Source organism: Heterodontus francisci, chromosome 23, assembly GCF_036365525.1.
Source record: "Heterodontus francisci isolate sHetFra1 chromosome 23, sHetFra1.hap1, whole genome shotgun sequence".
Lineage (NCBI taxonomy): Eukaryota > Metazoa > Chordata > Chondrichthyes > Heterodontiformes > Heterodontidae > Heterodontus > Heterodontus francisci.
In genome coordinates, this window is record NC_090393.1 from 70,274,103 (window position 1) to 70,295,840 (window position 21,738).

The following is a 21,738-nucleotide window of genomic DNA, read 5'->3' on the forward strand; positions in this document are numbered from 1 at the left end:
ACTAAACTAAGTCCCTCATCACTCATTTTCGTAAATCTTTCCTGCACCCTCTCTAAAGCCTTCAAATCCTTCCTAATAAAGTTCAGTGCCCAGAATTGGACACAATAGTCCAGCTGACGCCAAAAGGTTCATCATAACTTTCTTGCTTTTGTACGCTATGCCTCTATTTATGAAGCGTAGGATCCCATATGCCTGTTCAACCACTTTCTCAACCTGCCCTGCTACCTCCAAAGATTTGTGCACATATACCCCCAGTTTTGTTCCTGATCCGCCATTCGAACTGTATCCTTTATTTTATATTGCCACTCCTCGTTCCTACCAAAACCTATTACTTCACACTTCTCTCCATAATTCTTCCACATATGCATCCATTCTACCCGTCTGTTTATGTCCTATTGAAATCTATTATCCACCTCACAGTTCACAGTATTTCAAAAGTTTGTGTCATCTGAAAATGTTGAAATTGTGCCCTATACACCCAAGTCTAGGTCATTAATATAGATTAAGAAAAGCAGTGATCCCAGTACTGACCCCTGGGGAACCTCAATATATAACTTCCTCCAGTCCAAAAAAAAACCTGTTCACCACCACTCTGTTTCCTGTCACTCAGCCAACTTTGTATCCATACTGCTATTGTCCCTTTTATTCCAAGGGCTTCAACTTAACTGACAAGTTTATTAAGTAGCACTTTATCAAATGCCTTTTGGAAGCCCATGTACACCACATCAACTGCATTACCCTCATCAAACCTCTCCATTACCTCATTGAAAAACTCAACTGGGTTCGGTAAACATGACTTGCCTTTAACAAATCCATACCATCTTTCCTTAACTAATCCACACTTGTTCCAAGTGACTCTTAATTTTGTCCCAGATTATTAAATTAGAGGAAACACTGATGGAAAGAGAGGGGAAAACAGAAAGAGGAGAACAGAGTGGAAAGGCAGAAGAACAGAAAAGGGAGCAAAGAGGAAAGCCAACAGGAAAAAAGACCAGGAAATAGAAGCGAGTCAAGAGGGGAGGAGAGGGATGGGTGTCGAGGGGGACAGGAAAGGAGTGACAGGAAAGGAGTGACAGAAACCGAGAGGGGAGAATAGGGACGGGAGCCAAAAGGGGAGAGCAGGGACAAAAGAAGTCATTTAAGTTCACAATATAAAATATGTGGAAAGGACAGAGATACAGATTTAGACACAGCTGCAATTGAAGGGCTGGCACCAGCACATGACTTGAGGCAGAATGGGCTCCTTGTATGCTATAATTTCCATTACTGGTGTAAATGTCACAAGCTGTTTTGTAAGAGATTGGCTCTTGGAACAAGAATCTGCTTCTTTTGTTCACTATGGTGTGTTTATGAATAAACACACCAATGATGTGCAAAGAAAATTTATTAAGTAAATACAAAAAAGGGAAAATTGAACTCCTTTACAACTAGAAATAACCATAGAATGTGAAATAAATGAGCCAATAAGGTCTGTTTTCAGTCAGACTAATGCTGCAGTTTGTCAGCAAGACTACTCCTGACCTGCTGCTCCAAGGCATCCACTGATACTATAGTGTGTACAGGTCACTGGTTGCCTTGTAGCCACCATTAGCTTTTTCTAGACTACTAGCACGATGACAGGAAACCATCCAACACAGAAGCCCATATATTGACTTGAATGCTATCAAGTCCCAAACAATGACGACACTTTTTCAGTGTGGCTTGTGAAGTGCTGTGCCAGAATCTATTGGCCAAATGCTACTTGAAGTTGTTAACACCTGGCTTATCCCTCCCCTGTGCCCAATCTAATAGGAAACATATGGCAAAGGAAGTTTCTTAACATGCTCAGTACAGCTCTCCCCCACAGTACAAAATGAGTGTTTAAGAAACTTATTTGCTCAAATACAGTTATGTTAAATGCTTCTCAGGTCTCTGGTGACTTCATGCCAATATTAACACAAAATTTAAGACTGTTCCATCAATGGCTGTTGAACATGTGCAATATATTGGATTTAATGGCCGTTTTGGAATCTTGCACAGAATTTATTGGTGCAAAGACTTAAGTTAAATGCAATTGCTTTATCTTGCTACAGTATCTAATTCCAAAGACTTCTCTGTGGAAGCAGACAGCAATGGCATCACTGCAGTGTAGTCAGCTGGAAGTGGCAATTCATTTGGCATGTGTGACCTAAAAGACTGGCTGCATTTCAAACCATTTTCTTCCCCAGAATAGGTGTCAATTCTCCAAACTCAGTACAATTTTTCAGGTGATTTCTCAGATCCCTTTCATGCATTCTTCTGATGCTGTGGAAAGTCTTGATTTATTATTCCGGTTGCCCTTCCTCTTTTGGGGATTCGAACTGTGCAAGCTGTGGACAACAGATTGAATATTTTACCTTTCAGTAATATAAATGTCCCAGCTGATTTCTGCCTCAAAAACATATCACCACTTTACCCACAGATGTACTTGCAAACTCTGCATTGCTCTCAGTAAACCAGATTTTTGCAGTTCAGGCAAACTTTTCTTTTTAAGTGAGAGTAACAATTTAAAAAAATACACTAATAAAAACAGGGATTTTAAAACTGAACACATAATTCAATGTAGACTCTGCTCTAAAGAACTTGAATGCAATCTTTCGAAAGTTTTTACAGTGACCACCTGGCAAAATTTTGGGCAAGGAGAAAGGAAAAAAAACTGAAAATGCACAGTTACCATTGGTTGCTGGCAACTCATCCCTGAAATTAAATCTCTTCAAAATTTAATTCATATTGAGTTGCCTCCTAGATGGCATGCTGGCATAAGAGACTGGAATTGTGTCACCTGACACTGGAGCTAGCCAGGTCCATAAAGCACCGATGGCCATTCACCAGGTAACTAGGCCTAAACAGACACAAAAAAATTTAAAACTCCACCTGCATTTTATGAGTTTGGATTGGAGACTCTGAGGTGAATCAGTTTCCCCTTGAATCAGTGTTTCATGTTAAAGGTGTGCTGTGCATCAGTCACTGCCATAGTATGCAACTGCTTCACCACTGCAACCCCTTACAACTTAAAAAGGATATTTGTGGTTCTACACAGTCCTCTGCTCTTTCTTGAGATGGGCCTAATAATTATGATAGAACAAGACTGGGGACAGTCTTAGAATTCAGTCCATTGTCTCTGTGGCAACTCTTTACCAGAGAAATCCTAAACTAATCCTACTGCCCCACTCTATCCCCATAATCTTGTATCAATTCAAAACACAATCCACACTGCACTCTCCCCCCATTGACCTATATCATTCCAAACACAATCCACTGCCCCACACTCCCTCAGAAACCTGCATCAATTCAAAACTGATCACACTGGCCCACCCTCTCTCCAGAGATGAGTTTGTGTGGAGTTATAAGGATAGCAGAAGTTATAGAAATAGGGAGGGTTGAGGCCATGGACGGATTTGAACACGAATGAGAGAACTTTAAAAGAGAGACATTGTTGGACCAGTAGCCAATGTCAGCGAGCACAAAGGTGATGGGTGAGCTGGACTTTGAGAGTTATGATATGGATAGCAGAGTTTTTGATGAGTTCAAGTTTAGGGAGGGTGAAACAGTGGAAGGGTGGCCAGGAGAGAATTGGAATAGTCAAATGCATTTTGGGAAGTTAAATCAGGGCAGGACATATACAGTGACTGGCAGGGCCGTGGGGAGTGTTGTTGAGCAGAGACACCTTGGGGTGCAAGTACATAGTTCCCTGAAAGTGGCAACACAGGTAGACAGGGTGGTGAAGAAGGCGTATGGCATGCTTGCTTTCATCGACTGAGGCACTGAGTACAAGAGTTGGGACGTCATGTTACAGTTGTACATAACGTTGGTTAGGCCGCATTTGGAGTACTGTGTGCAGTTCCGGTCGCCGCACTACAGGAAAGATGTGATTAAGCGAGAGAGGGTGCAGAAAAGATTCACAAGGATGTTGCCTGGTTTGGAGGGCTTGAGTTATAAAGAGAGATTGGATAGGCTGGGTCTGTTTTCCCTGGAGCGAAGGAGGCTGAGAGGGGACATGATAGAGGTATATAAAATTATGAGAGGCATAGATAGGGTATATAGCCAGAGTCTGTTTCCCATGGTAGGGGTGACTAAAAGTAGAGGGCATAGATTTAAGGTGAGAGGGAGGAGGTTTAAAGAGCATCAAAGGGGTAAATTTTTCACACAAAGAATAGTGGGTATTTGGAATGAGCTGCCTGAGGAGGTGGTGGAGGCGGAACAGTAGCGACATTTAAGAGGCATCTGGACAGGTACTTGAATGAGCAAGGCATAGAGGGATATGGACTTAATGCAGGCAGATGGGATTAGTGTGGATCGGCATTATGGTCGGCATGGACGCAGGGCCTGTTTCTGTGCTGTACGACTATGACTGACTAAAAGCATGGGTGAGAGTTTCAGCAGATGAGTTGAGGCAGGGGTGGAGATTGGGCAATGTTATTGAGGTGGAAATTGGTGGTCTTAAGGAGGAAAGGATATGGTGTTGGATAAGTTAACTCAGCGTCAAATAGGATGCTGAGATTGCAAACAGTCTGGTTCAGCCTGAGAGCGGCCAGGGAGATGGATCGTGTTGGTGCGAACAGAGTTGGTGGATGGGCCAAAGTCAGTGGCTTTGGTCTTCCCAATATTTAATGGAAGAAATTGCAGCTCAGCCAAGACTGGGTGTTCCGCAAGCTCTCTGACAATGCAGAGATAGTGGAGGTGAAGTGGTGGTGAGGTGCCATCAGCAAACATGTAGACCTGACAGTGCATCTTACTAATAAAAACAGTAAGTGCTGGAAATACTCAGCAGGTCTGGCAGCATCTGTTGAGAGAGAAGAGGAGTTAACATTTCAGGTCGGTGACCTTTCGTCTTTATTTTTTGGCTCCCCCAATCTTGGGAAGGGCATTAACGCCATGGAGAGTGAAGAGAATGAGAACTTCAATATGGAGGAGAGAATTGGGATACTAGAGATCACATAATGGAAGCTTTTAAAAACAGGAGATTTGATAAGAGCGAATAGGGAAAGTCTATTTCCTTTGGGCAGTAATGAAGAGAGGTCAATTTAAAATGGTCACCGAGTGAGAAGAAATCTTCAAAGGATTGTCTTTCCATGAAGAGTTGTTGGAACACACAATTCTTTGCCACAATCAGTGATACAAATCTGTCAACCACTTTCAGGACACTTGAAAAGGACTTGATATGGGAAAGAAAACAAGCTTGCTCACATGAGAGATGGTGCTCTTATAAGGCAAAGTGCTCCAGAAGATGTTTCACTTCAGCAGTCCAATATAATTTCGGAAAGCTCAATGCTGGCACTTCATTCGTTTTGTTAAAGTAATCCCTTACAACTGACATTTAGGTTCGTCAGCTGTGGCTCAGTTGGTAGCACTCTCGCCTCGGAGCCAGAATGTCGTGTGTTCTGGTCCCAGTCCAGATACTTGAGCACAAAAGTCAAGGCTGACACTCCAGTGCAGTGTGCTGTCTTTCAGAAGATAGGTTAAACCAAGACCCTGCTTCCTCAGGTGGACACAAAGATCCCATAGCACTATTTCGAAGAGGAGCAGGAGGGTTGTCCTGGTGGCCAATATTTATCACTCAATCAATAACACTAAAAATAAATTATCTGGTCATTCTCACATTGCTGTTTGTGGCAGCTTGCTGTGTGCTATTGCATTTACAACAGTAACAATTCAAAAGTACTTCATTGACTGTAAAACGCTTTGGGACATCCTGTGGTCATGAAAGGTGCTATATAAATGCAAGTCTTTCTTTTCCTTCATCAAACAGTGGAAACAATCCACTGTTTAACCTTCCAAAACCATGCATAAGTTTCAATAATCTTTAACTGTCTCTGCTCCAGTGAGGAAAGATCCATTTTTCAAGTCTATCTTAGCTTTCATGTCCCTTTCCTGTGTTCTGATGAAAGATCACAGACCTGAAACTTTAACTCTGTTTTTCTCTCCACAGATGCTGCCAGACCTGCAGTGTTTAGATAAGAGAAACTTAAGGGGAGTTTTAATACAGATTTTCAAAATTATGATGGGTTTTGACAGTTTCTCTTTATTTACTGTTTCCACTGGCAAGAGTAAATAGTCGGAGGACACAGATTTCAAATAATTGGCAAAGTGTTGGGGGTGAGGGGAGGAAATAGGAGTATTTTAAAAAATGTTTAACTTAATTTGATATCGAACTTGAATGTGAAATTCGAGAAAGGCCAATTAATGTCAAGACTAGATACAATAAATATTGGTTCTATCCATTCTCATTTTTAATATTTGCATTTGAAACACTGGATTATCAAAACTGAGATAACCTGAGTATAAGTTAGTCTCTCACCCACTCAGTAATGAGAATTATGCAAGTTGGATCCTGTGTTTTGGCTTATCTCATAATTCCTTGTGGATTTTGTCCACAATCCATTGGTGTGGTCAATGGCACTCGCTTTTAATCATAATGTGGCAGCTTTCCTGATGTACATCACACAACAGCTACAACATGACTTTCGACATAAACAACCGCATCATGGAATTCCGTAGTAGATTAATTTTTTTTTGTCCTCTTTCAATAACTGGGTAGATCTAATTCTTGAAATTTTTTTTTAAGAAGTTAAGACAAATCATCAACATGCTTACAACCAGGTTGGTCTGGGCAGGGCACTAGAGCTATTTTTCCAGGTCTGTACTTGCAATGTTAAAATAAACAAGTTCATAAATAATATTTTAAGCATGTGTTATGTATAAAATGAGATAAAGGCTAATTTTAACTCACGTGACTGTTACTCAAATTATCCAGTAAATTTCAGACCATTTTGGCAGCCATTATAACTGAAATATGATTGGACCTTGCAATCACAGTGGCGCAGTGGTTAGCACCGCAGCCTCACAGCTCCAGTGGCCCGGGTTCAATTCTGGGTACTGCCAGTGTGGAGTTTGCAAGTTCTCCCTGTGCCTGTGTGGGTTTCCTCCGGGTGCTCTGGTTTCCTCCCACATGCCAAAGACTTGCAGGTTGATAGGTTAATTGGCCATTATAAATTGCCCCTAGTATAGGTAGGGAAATATAGGGACAGGTGGGGATGTGGTAGGAATATGGGATTAGTGTAGGATTAGTATGAATGGGTGGTTGATGGTCGGCACAGACTCGGTGGGCCGAAGGGCCTGTTTCAGTGCTGTATCTCTAAACTAAACTAATTAACTCCTGGGTTTCCTTTGGGCAGAGACGGCAGCCTCTAATTTGTGTTATTGAATTTCATACTCTAAAGTAAAGTCATTTTAAATACAATTGCCTTAGAAATGCAATTCACAAAAATTTCCAGACTTAAAACCAGTCTGTAAAAATAAAACATGTGTTCCCACATTTAATTTTTTAAAAAATCATAACAGTGCAAAGCTTGGTTTATAAAATGTCACACTTAAGTTTTAATACATAATATGTATCTATATTGGGGTTTTCACACAAGCGGACATGACAAGTGGCACCAAGACTGCCAAAGCTAAACAGTACAGTCCAGCCTGACCCGACCCAAGCCCGACACATGTAGTCGGGTTTGGTCGGGTTCGGGTCGAGTAGCTAGGCTTTAATGGGAACATCTTTTCTTCGTCTACCCTATCTAAGCCTGTCAAATTCTTGTACACCTCAATCAAATCTCCCCTCAATCTCCTTTGCTCCAAGCAGAACCCCAGCTTCTCCAACCTAACCTTGCAGCTAAAGTCTGGAACCATTCTGGTAAATCAAGTAATTGTGGAATGAGATCAAAAAATATCAAAAGGTAAAAAATGTTCATCTGGGGAAAGAACTAATTTCAGTGATTTAAGAAGGGACGTAACACAGGTAAAACACGGAAAATTACAGGATAAAGAGTAATGGAGCAATGGCGGGAATTCAGGGAAAAGATAGTTCAGGTACAAACTAGGCATATTCCTTTGAAGGGAAAAGGTAGAGCTAATGGACCCTGGATGACAAAGGAAATGAAAGTTAAAATAAAACAGAAAAAGGAGGCTAATGATAAATGTCAGGAGCAAGATTGAGTTAAAAACCAGAAAAGTATAGCAGGGAATTGAAAAAGTTAATACAGAATGCAAAGAGATTTTGAGATCAGGCAACATCAAATGGAACACTGAAGCATTTGTAAATATCTAAAGCATAAGTGTTTTGCTTGGGAGAAGCTATGCCTATTAAGGGCCCAAAAGGAAATCTTCAGTCAAAGGTAGGGGATATGGAATCATAGAAATTTACAGCACACAAGGAGGCCATTTGGCCCATTGTGTCTGTGCTGGCTGATGAAGAGCTATGCAGTCAAAATCCAATTTCCAGCTCTTGGGCCATGGCCCTGTAAGAATATAAGAAATATGTTCAGCCCTTCGAGCTTGCTCCTCCATTCAATGAGATCATGGCTGATCTTCTACTTCAACACCATTTTCCTGCACTATCCCTGGATCCCTCGATGATTTTAACATGTAGAAATCTATCAATCTCAGTCTTGAACATACTCAAGGACTGAGCTTCCACAGGCCTCTGGGGCAGAGAATTCCAAGGAGGCTGTGAGTTGCGTGTGGAAGCAGTGCGCAGGGAAGCAGCTGACTGTTAAGTAGGTTCAGGTGAGTTTTTCTACTATTTATACTACTGCAGTCCATCAGCTTCAAAAGTAAAGGTAAGGACTTTAGAATGTAGTGGGTAGTGTTTGGAGTAGAACAAGGCCCCGAGCATAATTAGTATTTTTTAATTAAAGGAAGTAATGAAGTAATCTAAAGGTAAGTCATGGCAGGAGATCTCACACCTGTGATATACTCCTGCACTATGTGGGAAAAACATAGAAACATAGAAAAATAGCAGAAGTAGGCCACTCGGCCCTTCTCCACCATTCATTGTGATCATGGCTGATCATCCAACTCAGTAACCTGTTCCCGCTTTCCCCCCATATCGTTTAATCCATTTCACCCAAGAGCTATATCTAACTCCTTCTTGAAAACATACAATATTTTGGCCTCAACTGCTTTCTGTGGTAGTGAATTCCACAGGCTCACCACTCTCTGGGTGAAGAAATTTCTCCTCATCTCAGTCCTGAAAGGTTTACCCTGTATCCTTAGACTATGACCCCTGGTTCTGGACTTCCCCACCATCGGGAACATCCTTCCTGCATCTACCCTGTCGAGCCCTGTATGTAGTTACCCGCCAACCTGATAAAATATTCATAAAGGTTATGTACGTATACCTATGAAGTGCAAAGGTTTTGTTGCCTTTGTTCTAAATGATCAATGCAAATTGCACTTTTCCCTCCATTTCAATCTGGATGGTTATTTTTCACAGAAAATGTTTGTGAAAAGTGCGGCTCAAGTGTTTGATGCCTAAACAGAAAAATGTCACTGTATCCCAGGACTATCCCTTTACAACTCTTACCTCAAATAATTTTTCAGCCGGGGGAGCACTGTAAGAAGGGAAATCAGGGACGCTTCCAGTGTCTCTGACGACCATGTGTGCAGGAAGTATATCCATTGGCAGCTACTGGCTACCCACATTATGGAGCTGGGGCTGCAGGTGGATTCACTATGGAGCATCCACAATGCTGAGATCGTCGTGAATAGCATGTTTAGCGAGGTGGTCACACTGCAGGCAAATGCTGCAAAGGTAGGAAGGGAATGGGTGACCACCAGGCAGAGTAGAGGAAGGCAGGTAGTGCAGGAGTCCCCTGTAGCCATCCAGCTCTCTAACAGATATTTTGGATATTGTTGGGGGAGATGGCTCAGGGGAAAGCAGCAAGAGCCAAGCTCATGGCACCATGGGTGGCTCTGCTGCACAGGAGGGCAGGAAGAAGAGTGGCAGGGCTATAGTGATAGGGGATTCAATTGTAAGGGGAACAGACAGGCGTTTCTGCGGCTGCAAAAGAGACTCCAGGATGATATGTTGCCTACCTGGTGCAAGGGTCAAGGATGTCTGAGCAGCTGCAGGGAATTCTGAGGGGGGAGGGCGAGCAGCCAGTTGTCATGGTACATATCGGTACCAACGACATAGGTAATAAAAGGGATGAGTCTGAATATGGGGAGGTAGGACGTAAATTACAAAGTAGGATCTCAAAGGTAGTAATCTCAGGATTACTACCAGTGCCACGTGCTAGCCAAAGCAGAACTAGCAGGATATATCAGATGAATACGTGGCTGGAAAAATGGTGTAGGGGGGAGGGATTCAAATTCCTGGGACATTGGGACCGGTTCTGGGGAATGTGGGACCAGTACAAGCTGGGCAGGTTGTATCTAGGCAGGACCGGGACCAATTTCCTCGGGGCAGGGGTTGTGGGGGTGGGGGGGGGGGGGGGCTGGTTTGATAGTGCTGTTGGGGAGGGTTTAAACTAGAATGGCAGGGGGATGGGAATCTGAGCAGGGAGACAAAGGAGGGGGAAATAAGATAGAAATGAAAGACAGAAAGGTAAGAAGCAAAAGTGGAAGGCAGAGGAAACAAGGGCGAGACACAAATGGGGCCATAGTGCAAAATAAAGCTAAGATGACTAACAATGTTAAAAAGACACGTCTAAAGGCATTGTGTCTTAATGCGCGGAGCATTCACAATAAGGTAGATGAATTAATAGCGCAAATAGATATAAACGTTATGATATAATTGCGATTATGGAGACATGGATGCAGAGTGACCAAGGATGGGAACTGAACATCCAGGGGTATTCAGTATTTAGGAAGGACAGACAAAAATGGAAAGGAGGTAGGGTAGCGTTGTTAGTAGATGAGGAAATCAATGCAAAGTGAGGAAGGATATTGGCTCGAAAAATCATGATGTGGAATCTGTATGGGTGGAGCTAAGAAACACCAAGGGGCAGAAAACGTTGGTGGCGGTTGTTATATAAAGGCCTCCAAACAGTAGTGGGGATGGCATTAAACAGTAAATTAGAGACGCATGCAATAAGGGTACAATTGTAACTATGGGTGACTTTAATCTACATATAGATTGGTTGAACCAAATTAGCAATAATTCTGTGAAGGAGGATTTCCTGGAGTGTGTACGTGATGGTTTTTTTAGACCAATAGTTTGAGGAACCAACTGGAGAACAGGCTATCCGAGACTGGGTATTGTGCAATGAGAAAGGATTAATTAACAATCTTGTTGTGCAGGGCCCCTTGGGGAGGAGCGACAATAACATGATAGAATTCTTCATTAAGATGGAGAGTGAAGTAGTTGAATCCGAAACTAGGATCCTGAATCTAAATAAAGGAAACTACGAAGGTATGCGGCGCGAGTTGGCCGTGGTAGATTGGGGGACTTTACTAAAAAGGTTGACGGTGCAAAGGCAATGGATAATATTTCAAGAACGTGTGCATGAATGACAACAATTGTTCATTCCTGTCTGGCGCATAAATAAAACTGGAAAGGTGGCTCAACTGTGACTTACAAAAGAAATTAGGGATAGTATTAGATCCAAAGAGGAGGCATATAAAATTTCCAGAAAAAGCAACAAGTCTGAGGATTGGGAGCAGTTTAGAATTCAGCAAAGGAGGACAAAGAGATTGATTAAGTGGGGGTAAATACAGTATGAGTGTAAACTTGCAGGGAACATAAAAACTGACTGTAAAGGCTTCTATAAATATGTGAAGAGAAAAAGATTAGTGAAGACAAATGTAAGTCCCCTACAGTCAGAAACAGAGGAAATGATAATGGGGAACAAAAAAATGGCAGAACAATTGAACACATAGTTTGGTTCTGTCTTAACAAAGGAGGACACAAATAACACCCCAGAAATGTTGGGGAACCAAGGGTCTAGTGAGAAGCAGGAACTGAAGGAAATCAGTATTAGTAGGGAAATTGATTAGATTGAAGGCTGACAAATCCACAGGGCCTGATAATCTACATCCCAGAGTACTTAAGGAAGTGGCCCTGGAAATAGTGGATGCATTGGTGGTCATCTTCCAAAATTCTATAGACTCGAACATTTCCTACAGATTGGAGGGTGGCAAATGTAACCCCACTATTTAAAAAAGGAGGGAGAGAAAAAACAGGGAATTACAGACCAGTTAGCCTTACATCAGTAGTGGGGAAAATGCTAGAGTCTATTATAAAGGATGTGATAGCAGAACACCTGGAAAGCATAAACGGGATTGGACAAAGTCAGCATGGGTTTACGAAAGGGAAATCATGCTTAACAAATCTACTTGAGTTTATTGAGGATGTAACTAGTAGAATAGATAAGGGAGACCAGTGGATGTGGTGTATTTGGATTTTCAGAAGGCTTTTGGATAAGGTCATAGAAAGAGACAGCACTGAAACAGACCCTTTGGCCAACCTATTTTGTGCCAACCAACCACCCATTTATACTAATCCTACATTAATCCCATATTCCCTACCACATCCCCACCTTCCCTCAATTCTCCAACCACCTACCTATACTAGGGGCAATTTACAATGGCCTATTTACCTATCAACCTGCAAGTCTTTGGCTGTGGGAGGAAACTGGAGCACCCAGCGGAAACCCACGCAGTCACAGGGAGAACTTGCAAACTCCGCACAGACAGTACCCAGAACTGAACCTGGGTCGCTGGAGCTGTGAAGCTGCGGTGCTAGCCACTGTGCTGCCCGCATAAGGTCCCACATAAGAGGTTAGTGTGCAAAATTAAAGCACATGGGATTGGGGGTAATATACTGGCATGGATTGAAAATTGGTTGACAGACAGGAAAGAGAGAGTAGGAATAAACAGGTCTTTTTCCGGGTGACAGGCAGTGTCTAGTGGGGTACTGCAGGAATCAATGCTTGGGCCCCAGCTATTCACAATATATATTAATGACTTGGGTGGGGGAACTAAATGTAACATTTCCAAGTTTGCAGACGACATAAAGCTGGGGGGGAATGTGAGCTGTGAGGAGGATGCAAGGAGGCTCCAATGTGATTTGGACAAGTTGGATGAGTGGGCAAATGCATGGCAGATGCAGTATAACATAGATAAATGTGAGGTTATCCACTTTGGTTGTAAAAACAGAATGGCAGATTATCTGAATGGCGATAGATTGGGAAAGGGGGAGGTGCAACGAGACCTGGGTGTCCTTATACACCAGTCACTGAAAGCAAGCATTCAGGTGTAGCACGCAATTAGGAAGACAAATGGTATGTTGGCCTTCAATGCAGGAGGATTTGAGTACAGGAGCAAGGATGTCTTACTGCAGTTATACAGGGCCTTGGTGAAACCACATCTGGAGTATTGTGTGCAGTTTTGGTCTCTTTATCTGAGGAAGGATGTTCTTGCCATGGAGGGAGTGCAAAGATGATTTACTAGACTGATTCCTGGGATGGCAGGATTGATGTATGAGGAGAGATTGGGTCAACAAGGCCTATATTCACTAGAGTTTAGAAGAATGAGAGGGGATCTCATAGAAACCTATAACATCCTAACAGGACTAGACAGGCTAGATGCATGGAGGATGTTCCCGATGGCTGGGGAGTCCAGAACCAGGTGTCACAGTCTCTGGATACGGGGTATGCCATTTAGAACTGAGATGAGGAGAAATTTCTTCACTCAGAGGGTGATGAACCTGTGGAATTCTCTACCACAGAAGGCAGTGGAGGCCAAGTCATTAAATACATTCAAGAAGGCGATAGATATATTTCTTAATGACAGAGGGATCAAGGAATATGAGGAGAAAGTGGGAACAGGGTACTTAATTAGACGATCAGCCATGATCTTCTTTGAGTGGTGGAGCAGGCCAGACGGGCCGAATGGCCTACTCCTGCTCCTATTTTCTATGTTTCCATATTTGATTCACCACCTTGAGGGAAGAAATTCCTCCTCATCTCAGTCCTAAATGGCCTGCCCCTTATTCTGACACTGTGTCCTCTGGTTCTAGACTCCCCAGCCAGGGGAAACATCCTTCCTATATGTATCCTGTTGAACCCTGTAAGAATTTTGTATGTTTGAATGAGATCACCTGTCATTCTTCTAAACCCCTGAGAATAAAGGCCCAGTCTATTAAATCTTTCCTCCATCCGAGGAATTAGTTTGATGAACCTTCATTGCACTCCCTCTATGGCAAGTCTATCTTTCCTTCGGTAAGGAGACCAAAACTGCACACAATACTCCAGCTGCAATTTCACCAAAGCTTTATTTAATTGCAGTTAGACTTCTTTACTTATGTACTCAAATCCTCTTGTAATAAAGGCCAACATACCATTTGCCTGCTAATTGCTTGCTGATGTTGATAGTGAGGGTTTCAGCGATGGTAATGCCTTTGAATGTCAGGGGGAGATGGTTAGATTCTCCCTTGTCTGAGATACATTGCCTAACACTTGTGGGCGTGAATGTTATTTGCTACTTATTCCCAATGACTCCAGTTTTGCTAGGGCTCCTTAATGCCATACTCGATCAAATGCTGCCTTGATGTCAAGGGCTCTGGAGTTCAGACTGTAATGAGTTCAGGTACTGAGTGGCCCTGGCAGAACCCAAACTGAGCATCAGTGAGCAGGTTATTGCTGAGCAAGTGTCACTTGATCACGCTGTCGACGACCCCTTCCATCACTTTGCTGATGATCGAGAGTAGAGTGATAAGGTGGTAATTGGCAGGTTGGATTTGTACTGCTTTTGTGAACAGGACATACCTGGGCAATTTTCCACATTGCCGGGTAGATGTCAGTGGATTGGAAAACCGCAAATATAACACCTCTATTCAAGAAGGCTGGGGGAGGAAATGGGGGGGGGGGGGGTCGGGGTGGGAGGAAATGGGGGGGGGGGGTCGGGGTGGGTTACAAAAAGATGGAAACTATAGGCCAGTTAGCCCAACATCTGTCATTGGGAAATGCTACAATCCATTATGAAGGAAGAAATCATAATGCAATCAGGCAGAGTCAAAATGGCTATGAAAGGGAAATAGTGTTTGACAAATTTAATAGAGTTCTTGAGGATGTAACAAGTAGGGTGGATAAAAGGGAACCCGTAGATGTAGTCAGTTTATTTGGATTTCCAAAAGACATTCGATAAAAGGTGTCACAGAAAAGGTTACTACACAGGATAAGAGCTCATGGTGTTAGAAGTGATATATTAGCTTGGATAGAGGATTGGCTAACTAACAAGAAAGAGAAAGTCAGGATAAATGGAGCATTTTCAGGTTGGCAAAATAACTAGTGGAGTGCCAGAGAGATCAGTGCAGGGGCATCAACTACTTATGATCTATATTAATGAAGGTACCGAGCATATTCAGCCAAATTTACAGATGGCACCAAGATAGGTAGGAAAGCAAGTTGTGAGGAGGACAGTGTCTGCAAAGGGATATACATAGGTTAAGTGAGTGGGCAAACATTTGGCAGATTTAGTATAATGTGGGAAGATGAGGTTGTCCACTTTGGCGCAGGCTTGGAGGGCCGAATGGCCTGTTCCTGTGCTGTACTGTTCTTTGAATAGAAAAGCAGATTATTTACATGGAGAGAGACTGCAGAATGCTGTGGTACAGAGGGATCTGGGTGTCCTTCTACATGAATCACAAAAAGTTAGCATGCAGGTATAGCAAATAATTAGGAAGGCAAATGGAATGTTGGCCTTTATTGCAAGGGGGATAAGAGTATGAAAGTAGGGAAGTCTTGCTACAACTGTACAGGGTACTGATGAGACTGCACCTTGAGTACTGTGTACAGTTTTGGTCTCCTTACTTAAGGAGGGATATACTTGCATTGGAGGCATTTGAGAGAAGGTTCAATAGGCTGATTCCTGGGATGAAGGGGTTATCTTATGAAGAAAGGTCGAGCAGGTTGGACCTATACGTGAGGCAGAACAGTTTCAAAATAAGGGGTCTCCCTTTTAAGATTGAGATGAGGAAGAATTTCTTCTCTCAGAGGGGTCTTAATCTTTGGAATTCTCTTCCCCAGACAGCAGTAGGTCAAGGCAGATTTCTGATCTATAAAAGGAGTCAAGAGTTATGAAGGGCAGGCAGGAAAGTGGAGTAAGGCCACGATCAGATCAGCCATGATCTTATTGAATGGCGGAGCAGGCTCAAGAGGGTCGAATGGCCTACTCCTATTTCTTATATTATGTTGTTATGATGAACTATCCCATTGACGTTGAGAGATGGTATTCATTACTCAGCATACAGCACAGCATGATGTATTACCTTAGCCTTTAATTCCTTATTTTCCTCCAGCAGCAGCTCATATTTCTGCCTCAGTTCTGTCACTTCAAGTCGTAGTGTTTCCACATCTGCAGTCTCAGGGCCCACTGTTCCCAAATGCTGTTTCAAGAAACTAATACATATATTAAGGAAAGAAACAAAGCACCTCTTAATACAGTGGGATTGTCACACCACAGTGCTAATTACATTGAATTGAAGGTGAAAATAGGATTTTTAGAGCCAACCTTCCAAAGTAGATTCAGCAGTCTGATAACTGAACTAGGCCTGTTTACTATACCACAGGGCACTATTAATGGAACGTGGCTGTAGGACCTTTGGCTTCAGCCCCTCCACTACAAATCTACAGTGCCAGTTTCAGAGCCTCTCTGGATATATCACTAGCCAATAATGAGACACTATGGAGACAAGGTCAAAATTCAAACTAAAAAGGCACATACTAAGTATAGAGACAATAAAGGAGAGGATGATCACAGGGAACATGAAGCAGATAAGAAAGAAGTTAGAAAACAATTAGGAAGGCAAACAGGAACTACAAAATTAAATTGCAATGGAATATAAAATGAAATAGTAAATAGCTCTGCAAGTTTATTTCCCTCAAATACCCAACCAATTTCCTTTTGGAGTCACTGATTGTCTCCCCTTCCACTACCCTTGTATGCAGAGTGTTCCAGGTCATTGCTACTCTCTGCATAAAAAAAATTCTTATTTTAACTCCCCCTGCCGCTTGCATTTTTCCCAAAACCTAAATCTACATCCCCTTAGTCTTTGTACGATCAACTAGCAGGAACATTTCTTTGTCCATCTTGTCTAAGCCTGTCATAATCTTGTACACCTGGATCAAATCTCCGCCTAATCCCCTTTGGAATACTCTAGTTGTGGCCTAACCAGAGCTTTATAAAGGTTCAGCATGATTTCCCTGATTGTGTGCTCAATACCGCTAGTTATGAAACCCAACATCCCATATGCTTTGTCAGCTACTCTCTCAATACCGTCTCCCGCCTTCAAAGATGAACATGAACCCCCAGGTCCCTCTGTCCATTTACACTCTTTAGAACTGTGCCATTAAGTCTATACTGCCTCTCCCTATCCCTTCTGCCAAATGCATCACCTCACACTTCTATTTTTTTCTTCGCACAGATATAGTGCCTTTAGCTTTGATTTTTTTCTATTTTTGCCTGATGTCATCTGAGACATAAATGCCCTATTACCTTTGTTAAGCTAGCTGTCCCTTCCTGACCCACTCTGCTTATTTTTACCCAATTGCTACTCTGTCTACAAATTTGACATTTCTCTTAATGCTTTTGAATTTACTTTCATACGAACATACCAATTAGGGGCAGGAGTAGGCCACTAGGCCCCTCAAGCCTGCTCCGCCATTCATACGTTCATGGCTGAACTGATTACTCCAAATTTCCACCTACCCCTAAAATCTCTACCTCTGCCTTAAAAATATTCAAAGACTCTGCTTCCACTACCTTTTGAGAAGAGAATTCCAAAGACTCACGACCCTCAGAGAAAATATTTCGCATCTCTGTCTTAAATGGGGGACCCCTTATTTTTAAACAGTGACCCCTAGTTCTAGATTCTCCCACAAGAGGAAACATCCTTTCCACATCCACCCTGTCAAGTCCCCTCAGAATCTTATATGTTTCAATCAAGTCACCCCTTACTCTTCCAAATTCCAGTGGATACAAGCCTAGCCTGTCCAATCTTTCCACCTAAGACAGCCCGCCCATTCCAGGTATTAGTCTAGCAAACCTTCTCTGTACTGCCTCCAACATATTTACATCCTTCCTTAAATAAGGAGACCAGTACTGTACACAGTACTCCAGATGTGGTCTTACCAATGCACTGTATAGCTGAAGCATAACCTCCCTACTTTCGTATTCAATTCCCCTCGCAATAAACGATAATATTCCATTAACTTTCCTAATTACATGCTGTACCTGCATACTAACCTTTTGCGATTCATGCATGAGGACACCCAGATCTCTCTGCATCTCGGAGCCCTGCAATCTCTCACCATTTAGATAATATGCTTCTTTTTTATTATTCCTGCCAAAATGGACAATTTCACACTTTCCCACATTATACTCCATTTGACAGGTCTTTGCCCACTCACTTAACCTATCTACATCACTTTGTAGCCCCCTTATGTCCTCTTCACAGCTTACTTTCCTACCTATCTTTGCATCCTCAACAAATTTAGCAACCATACCTTTGGTCCCTTCATCTAAGTCATTTATATAAATTGTAAAAAGTTGGGGCCCCAGCATAGATCCCTGCGGCACACCACTCGTTACATGTTGCCAACCAGAAAATTACTCATTTATGCCTACTAGCTGAAAGAAGACAGAGGGTGGTGGTTGATGGTAAATGTTCATCCTGGAGTATAGTTTCTAGTGGTGTACCGCAAGGATCTGTTTTGGGGCCACTGCTGTTTGTCATTTTTATAAATGACCTGGATGAGGGTGTAGAAGGGTGGGTTAGTAAATTTGCGGATGACACGAAGGTCGGTGGAGTTGTGGATAGTGCCGAAGGATGTTGTAGGTTACAGAGGGACATAGATAGGCTGCAGAGCTGGGCTGAGAGATGGCAAATGAAGTTTAATGCGGAAAAGTGAGGTGATTCACTTCGGAAGGAGTAACAGGATTGCAGAATACTGGGCTAATGGGAAGATTCTTGGTAGTGTAGATGAACAGAGAGATCTTGGTGTCCAGGTACTTAAATCCCTGAAAGTTGCCACCCAGGTTAATAGAGCTGTTAAGAAGGCATATGGTGTGTTAGCTTTTATTAGTAGGGGGATCGAGTTTAGGAGCCACGAGGGCATGCTGCAGCTGTACAGAACTCTGGTGCGGCCGCACCTGGAGTATTGCGTGCAGTTCTGGTCACCGCATTATAGGAAGGATGTGGAAGCTTTGGAAAAGGTGCAGAGGAGATTTACTAGGATATTGCCTGGTATGGAGGGAAGGTCTTATGAGGAAAGGCTAAGGGACTTGAGGTTGTTTTCGTTAGAGAGAAGGAGGAGAAGAGGTGACTTAATAGAGACATATAAGATAATCAGAGGGTTGGACAGGGTGGATAGTGAGAGCCTTTTTCCTCGGATGGTGATGGCAAATACGAGGGGACATAGCTTTAAGTTGAGGGGTGATAGATATAGGACAGATGTGAGAGGTAGTTTCTTTACACAGAGAGTAGTAGGGGCGTGGAACGCCCTGCCTGCAACAGTAGTAGACTCGCCAGCTTTAAGGGCATTTAAGTGGTCATTGGATAGACATATGGATGAAAATGGAATAGTGTAGGTCAGATGGTTTCACAGGTCGGCGCAACATCGAGGGCTGAAGGGCCTGTACTGCGCTGTAATGTTCTATGTTCTATGTTTCCTGTTAGCTAGCCAATCTTCTATCCATGCCAATATGTTACTTCCTACACCATGAGCTTTTATTTTCTGCAATAACCTTTGATGTGGCACTTTATCAAATGCCTTCTGGAAATCTAAGTTTCTAAATCAATTATCAAATAATGATCACAACATGATCAAATTCAAGGTAGCGTTTGAAACTGAAGAGCATGAATCAGCTACTAGAATTTTAGAAGCAAAATACTGCGGATGCTGGAAATCTGAAACAAAAACAAGAAATGCTGGATTCACTCAGCAGGTCTGGCAGCATCTGTGGAAAGAGAAGCAGAGTTAACGTTTCGGGTCAGTGACCCTTCTTCGGAATTTTAGACTTGGGTAAGGCTGACTTTACCGGGGTGAGACAGAGACTGTCCACGGTAAACTGGGTAGATCTGTTAATGGGTCCAACGATTGAAGAACAGTGGAGAATATTTAAAGAAACATTTAACGAAGTACAGAGCGAAAAAGCTCCACTTCACAGAAAAAACAACCATGGGCAACTAAAGAGATTAGGGATAGCATAAAACAAAAAGAAATGGCTTACAAAAATGCAAAACGCAGCACAGATCCGGCCAAATGGGATCGATACAAAGACCAGCAAATGGTCACAAAGCAGCTTATAAGAGCTACTAAAAGAGATTATGAAAGGAAACTTGCAAGGGACAGCAAAATAAATAAGAAGAAATTTTATAGTTACATAAAGGGAAAGCGGGTGGTCAAGAGCAATGTAGGCCCACTAAAAGCTGAAAATGGAGATATTGTCATTGATAATGGGGAAATGGCAGACATGTTGAACAATTACTTTGCCTCAGTATTTACAATTGAAAAGGAGGATAACTTGCTAGAAGTCCCGAAAAAATTGGTAGCCGATAGGGGACAGGGACTTAATACAATTAACATAAGTAAAACATCAGTAACGAGGAAATTAATGGAACTAAAGAGTGAGAAATCCCCAGGACCTGACGGTTTCCATCCAAGGGTGTTAAAGGAAGTAGGGGAGCACATTGTAGAAGCCCGAACTATAGTCTTTCAGAGTTCCCTAGATTCAGGAGTGGTCCCTCTGGATTGGAAAGTTGCACATGTCACTCCACTTTTTAAGAAGGGTGAAAGGGACCAAAAACGATAGAGCAGGGTACTTTCTAAATGGGAAGAGGTTAAGTACAGTGGATGTCCAAAGAGACTTGGGGTTCAGGTGCATAGATCTTTAAAATGCCATGAGCAAGTGAGACCGAATGAGACCGGCGGTGTTTAAAAAGAGCAGCGACAGCACGCCTCAGTTTTGAAAGGGGAAGCCAACAGTGACATCACAGGAGAGTTGCAAGGTGATTGGTTGGTGAGTAGCAGTTGTTAGAATATCTTAAAAAAATAAGGGGTAAGTTTTTTTTTGTTGAAAATAAAACCTCTGGAGATAAGGTGAGTACTACTAAAGTGCTTTTTTTTAAAGAATTTTAGATTGAAGAGGGTAGAACAAGGCCCCTAGTATAATTAGTATTTTTTAATTCAAGGAGTAACTAATTTACCTAAGGGTAAATCATGGCAGGAGAGCTCAGCCCCGTGATATGCTCCTCCTGCACTATGTGGGAAATCAGGGACGCTTCCAGTGTCCCTGACGACCATGTGTGCAGGAAGTGTATCCATCTGCAGTTACCGGCTACCCACATTACAGAGCTGGAGCTGCGGGTGGATTCACTGTGGAGCATCCGCGATGCTGAGGACATCGTGGATAGCACGTTTAGTGAGGTGGTCACACCGCAGGTAATGGCTGCACAAGCAGAAAAGAGATGGTTGACCACCAGACGGAGTAGTAGGCGCAGGCAGGTAGTGCAGGAGTCCCCTGTGGCCATCCCCCTCTCAAACAGATATACCACTTTGGATACTGCTGGGGGGTGCGGGGTGGGGATGACCTCCCAGGGGAAAGCAGCAACAGCCAATTTCGTGGCACCACGAAGGGCTCTGCTGCACAGCAGGGGAAGAAAAGGGTTGGAACAGCTATAGTGAAAGGGGATTGTATCGTAAGGGGTGCAGATAGGTGTTTCTGTGGCTGCAAATGAGACTCCAGGATGGTATGTTGCCTCCCTGGTGCTAGGGTCAAGGATGTCTCGCAGCAGCTGCAGGACATTCTGAAAGGGGAGGGTGAGCAGCCAGAGGTCGTGGTCCATATTGGTACTAACGACATAGGCAGGAAGAGAGATGAGGTTCTGCAAAGTGAATATATGGAGTTAGGCAGAAGGTTAAAAAGCAGGACCTCTAGGGTTGTAAT

At 42.9% G+C, this 21,738-nt stretch overlaps 1 protein-coding gene across 1 annotated transcript in view; it reads right to left on the reverse strand.

The window, feature by feature from the left end:
- Nucleotides 1-1,366: 1,366 nt before the first annotated feature.
- Nucleotides 1,367-21,738, reverse strand: part of mycbp (MYC binding protein) — a 92,015-nt gene continuing 71,643 nt past the window's right edge. Inside the window, exons 4-5 of the mRNA XM_068055515.1 lie at nucleotides 16,061-16,190; nucleotides 1,367-2,348 (exon numbers count right to left, since the gene is read on the reverse strand). Of these exons, the coding sequence (XP_067911616.1) occupies nucleotides 2,304-2,348; nucleotides 16,061-16,190 (175 nt within the window). The 3' untranslated portion in view covers nucleotides 1,367-2,303. The remainder of the gene's footprint in view (nucleotides 2,349-16,060; nucleotides 16,191-21,738) is intronic.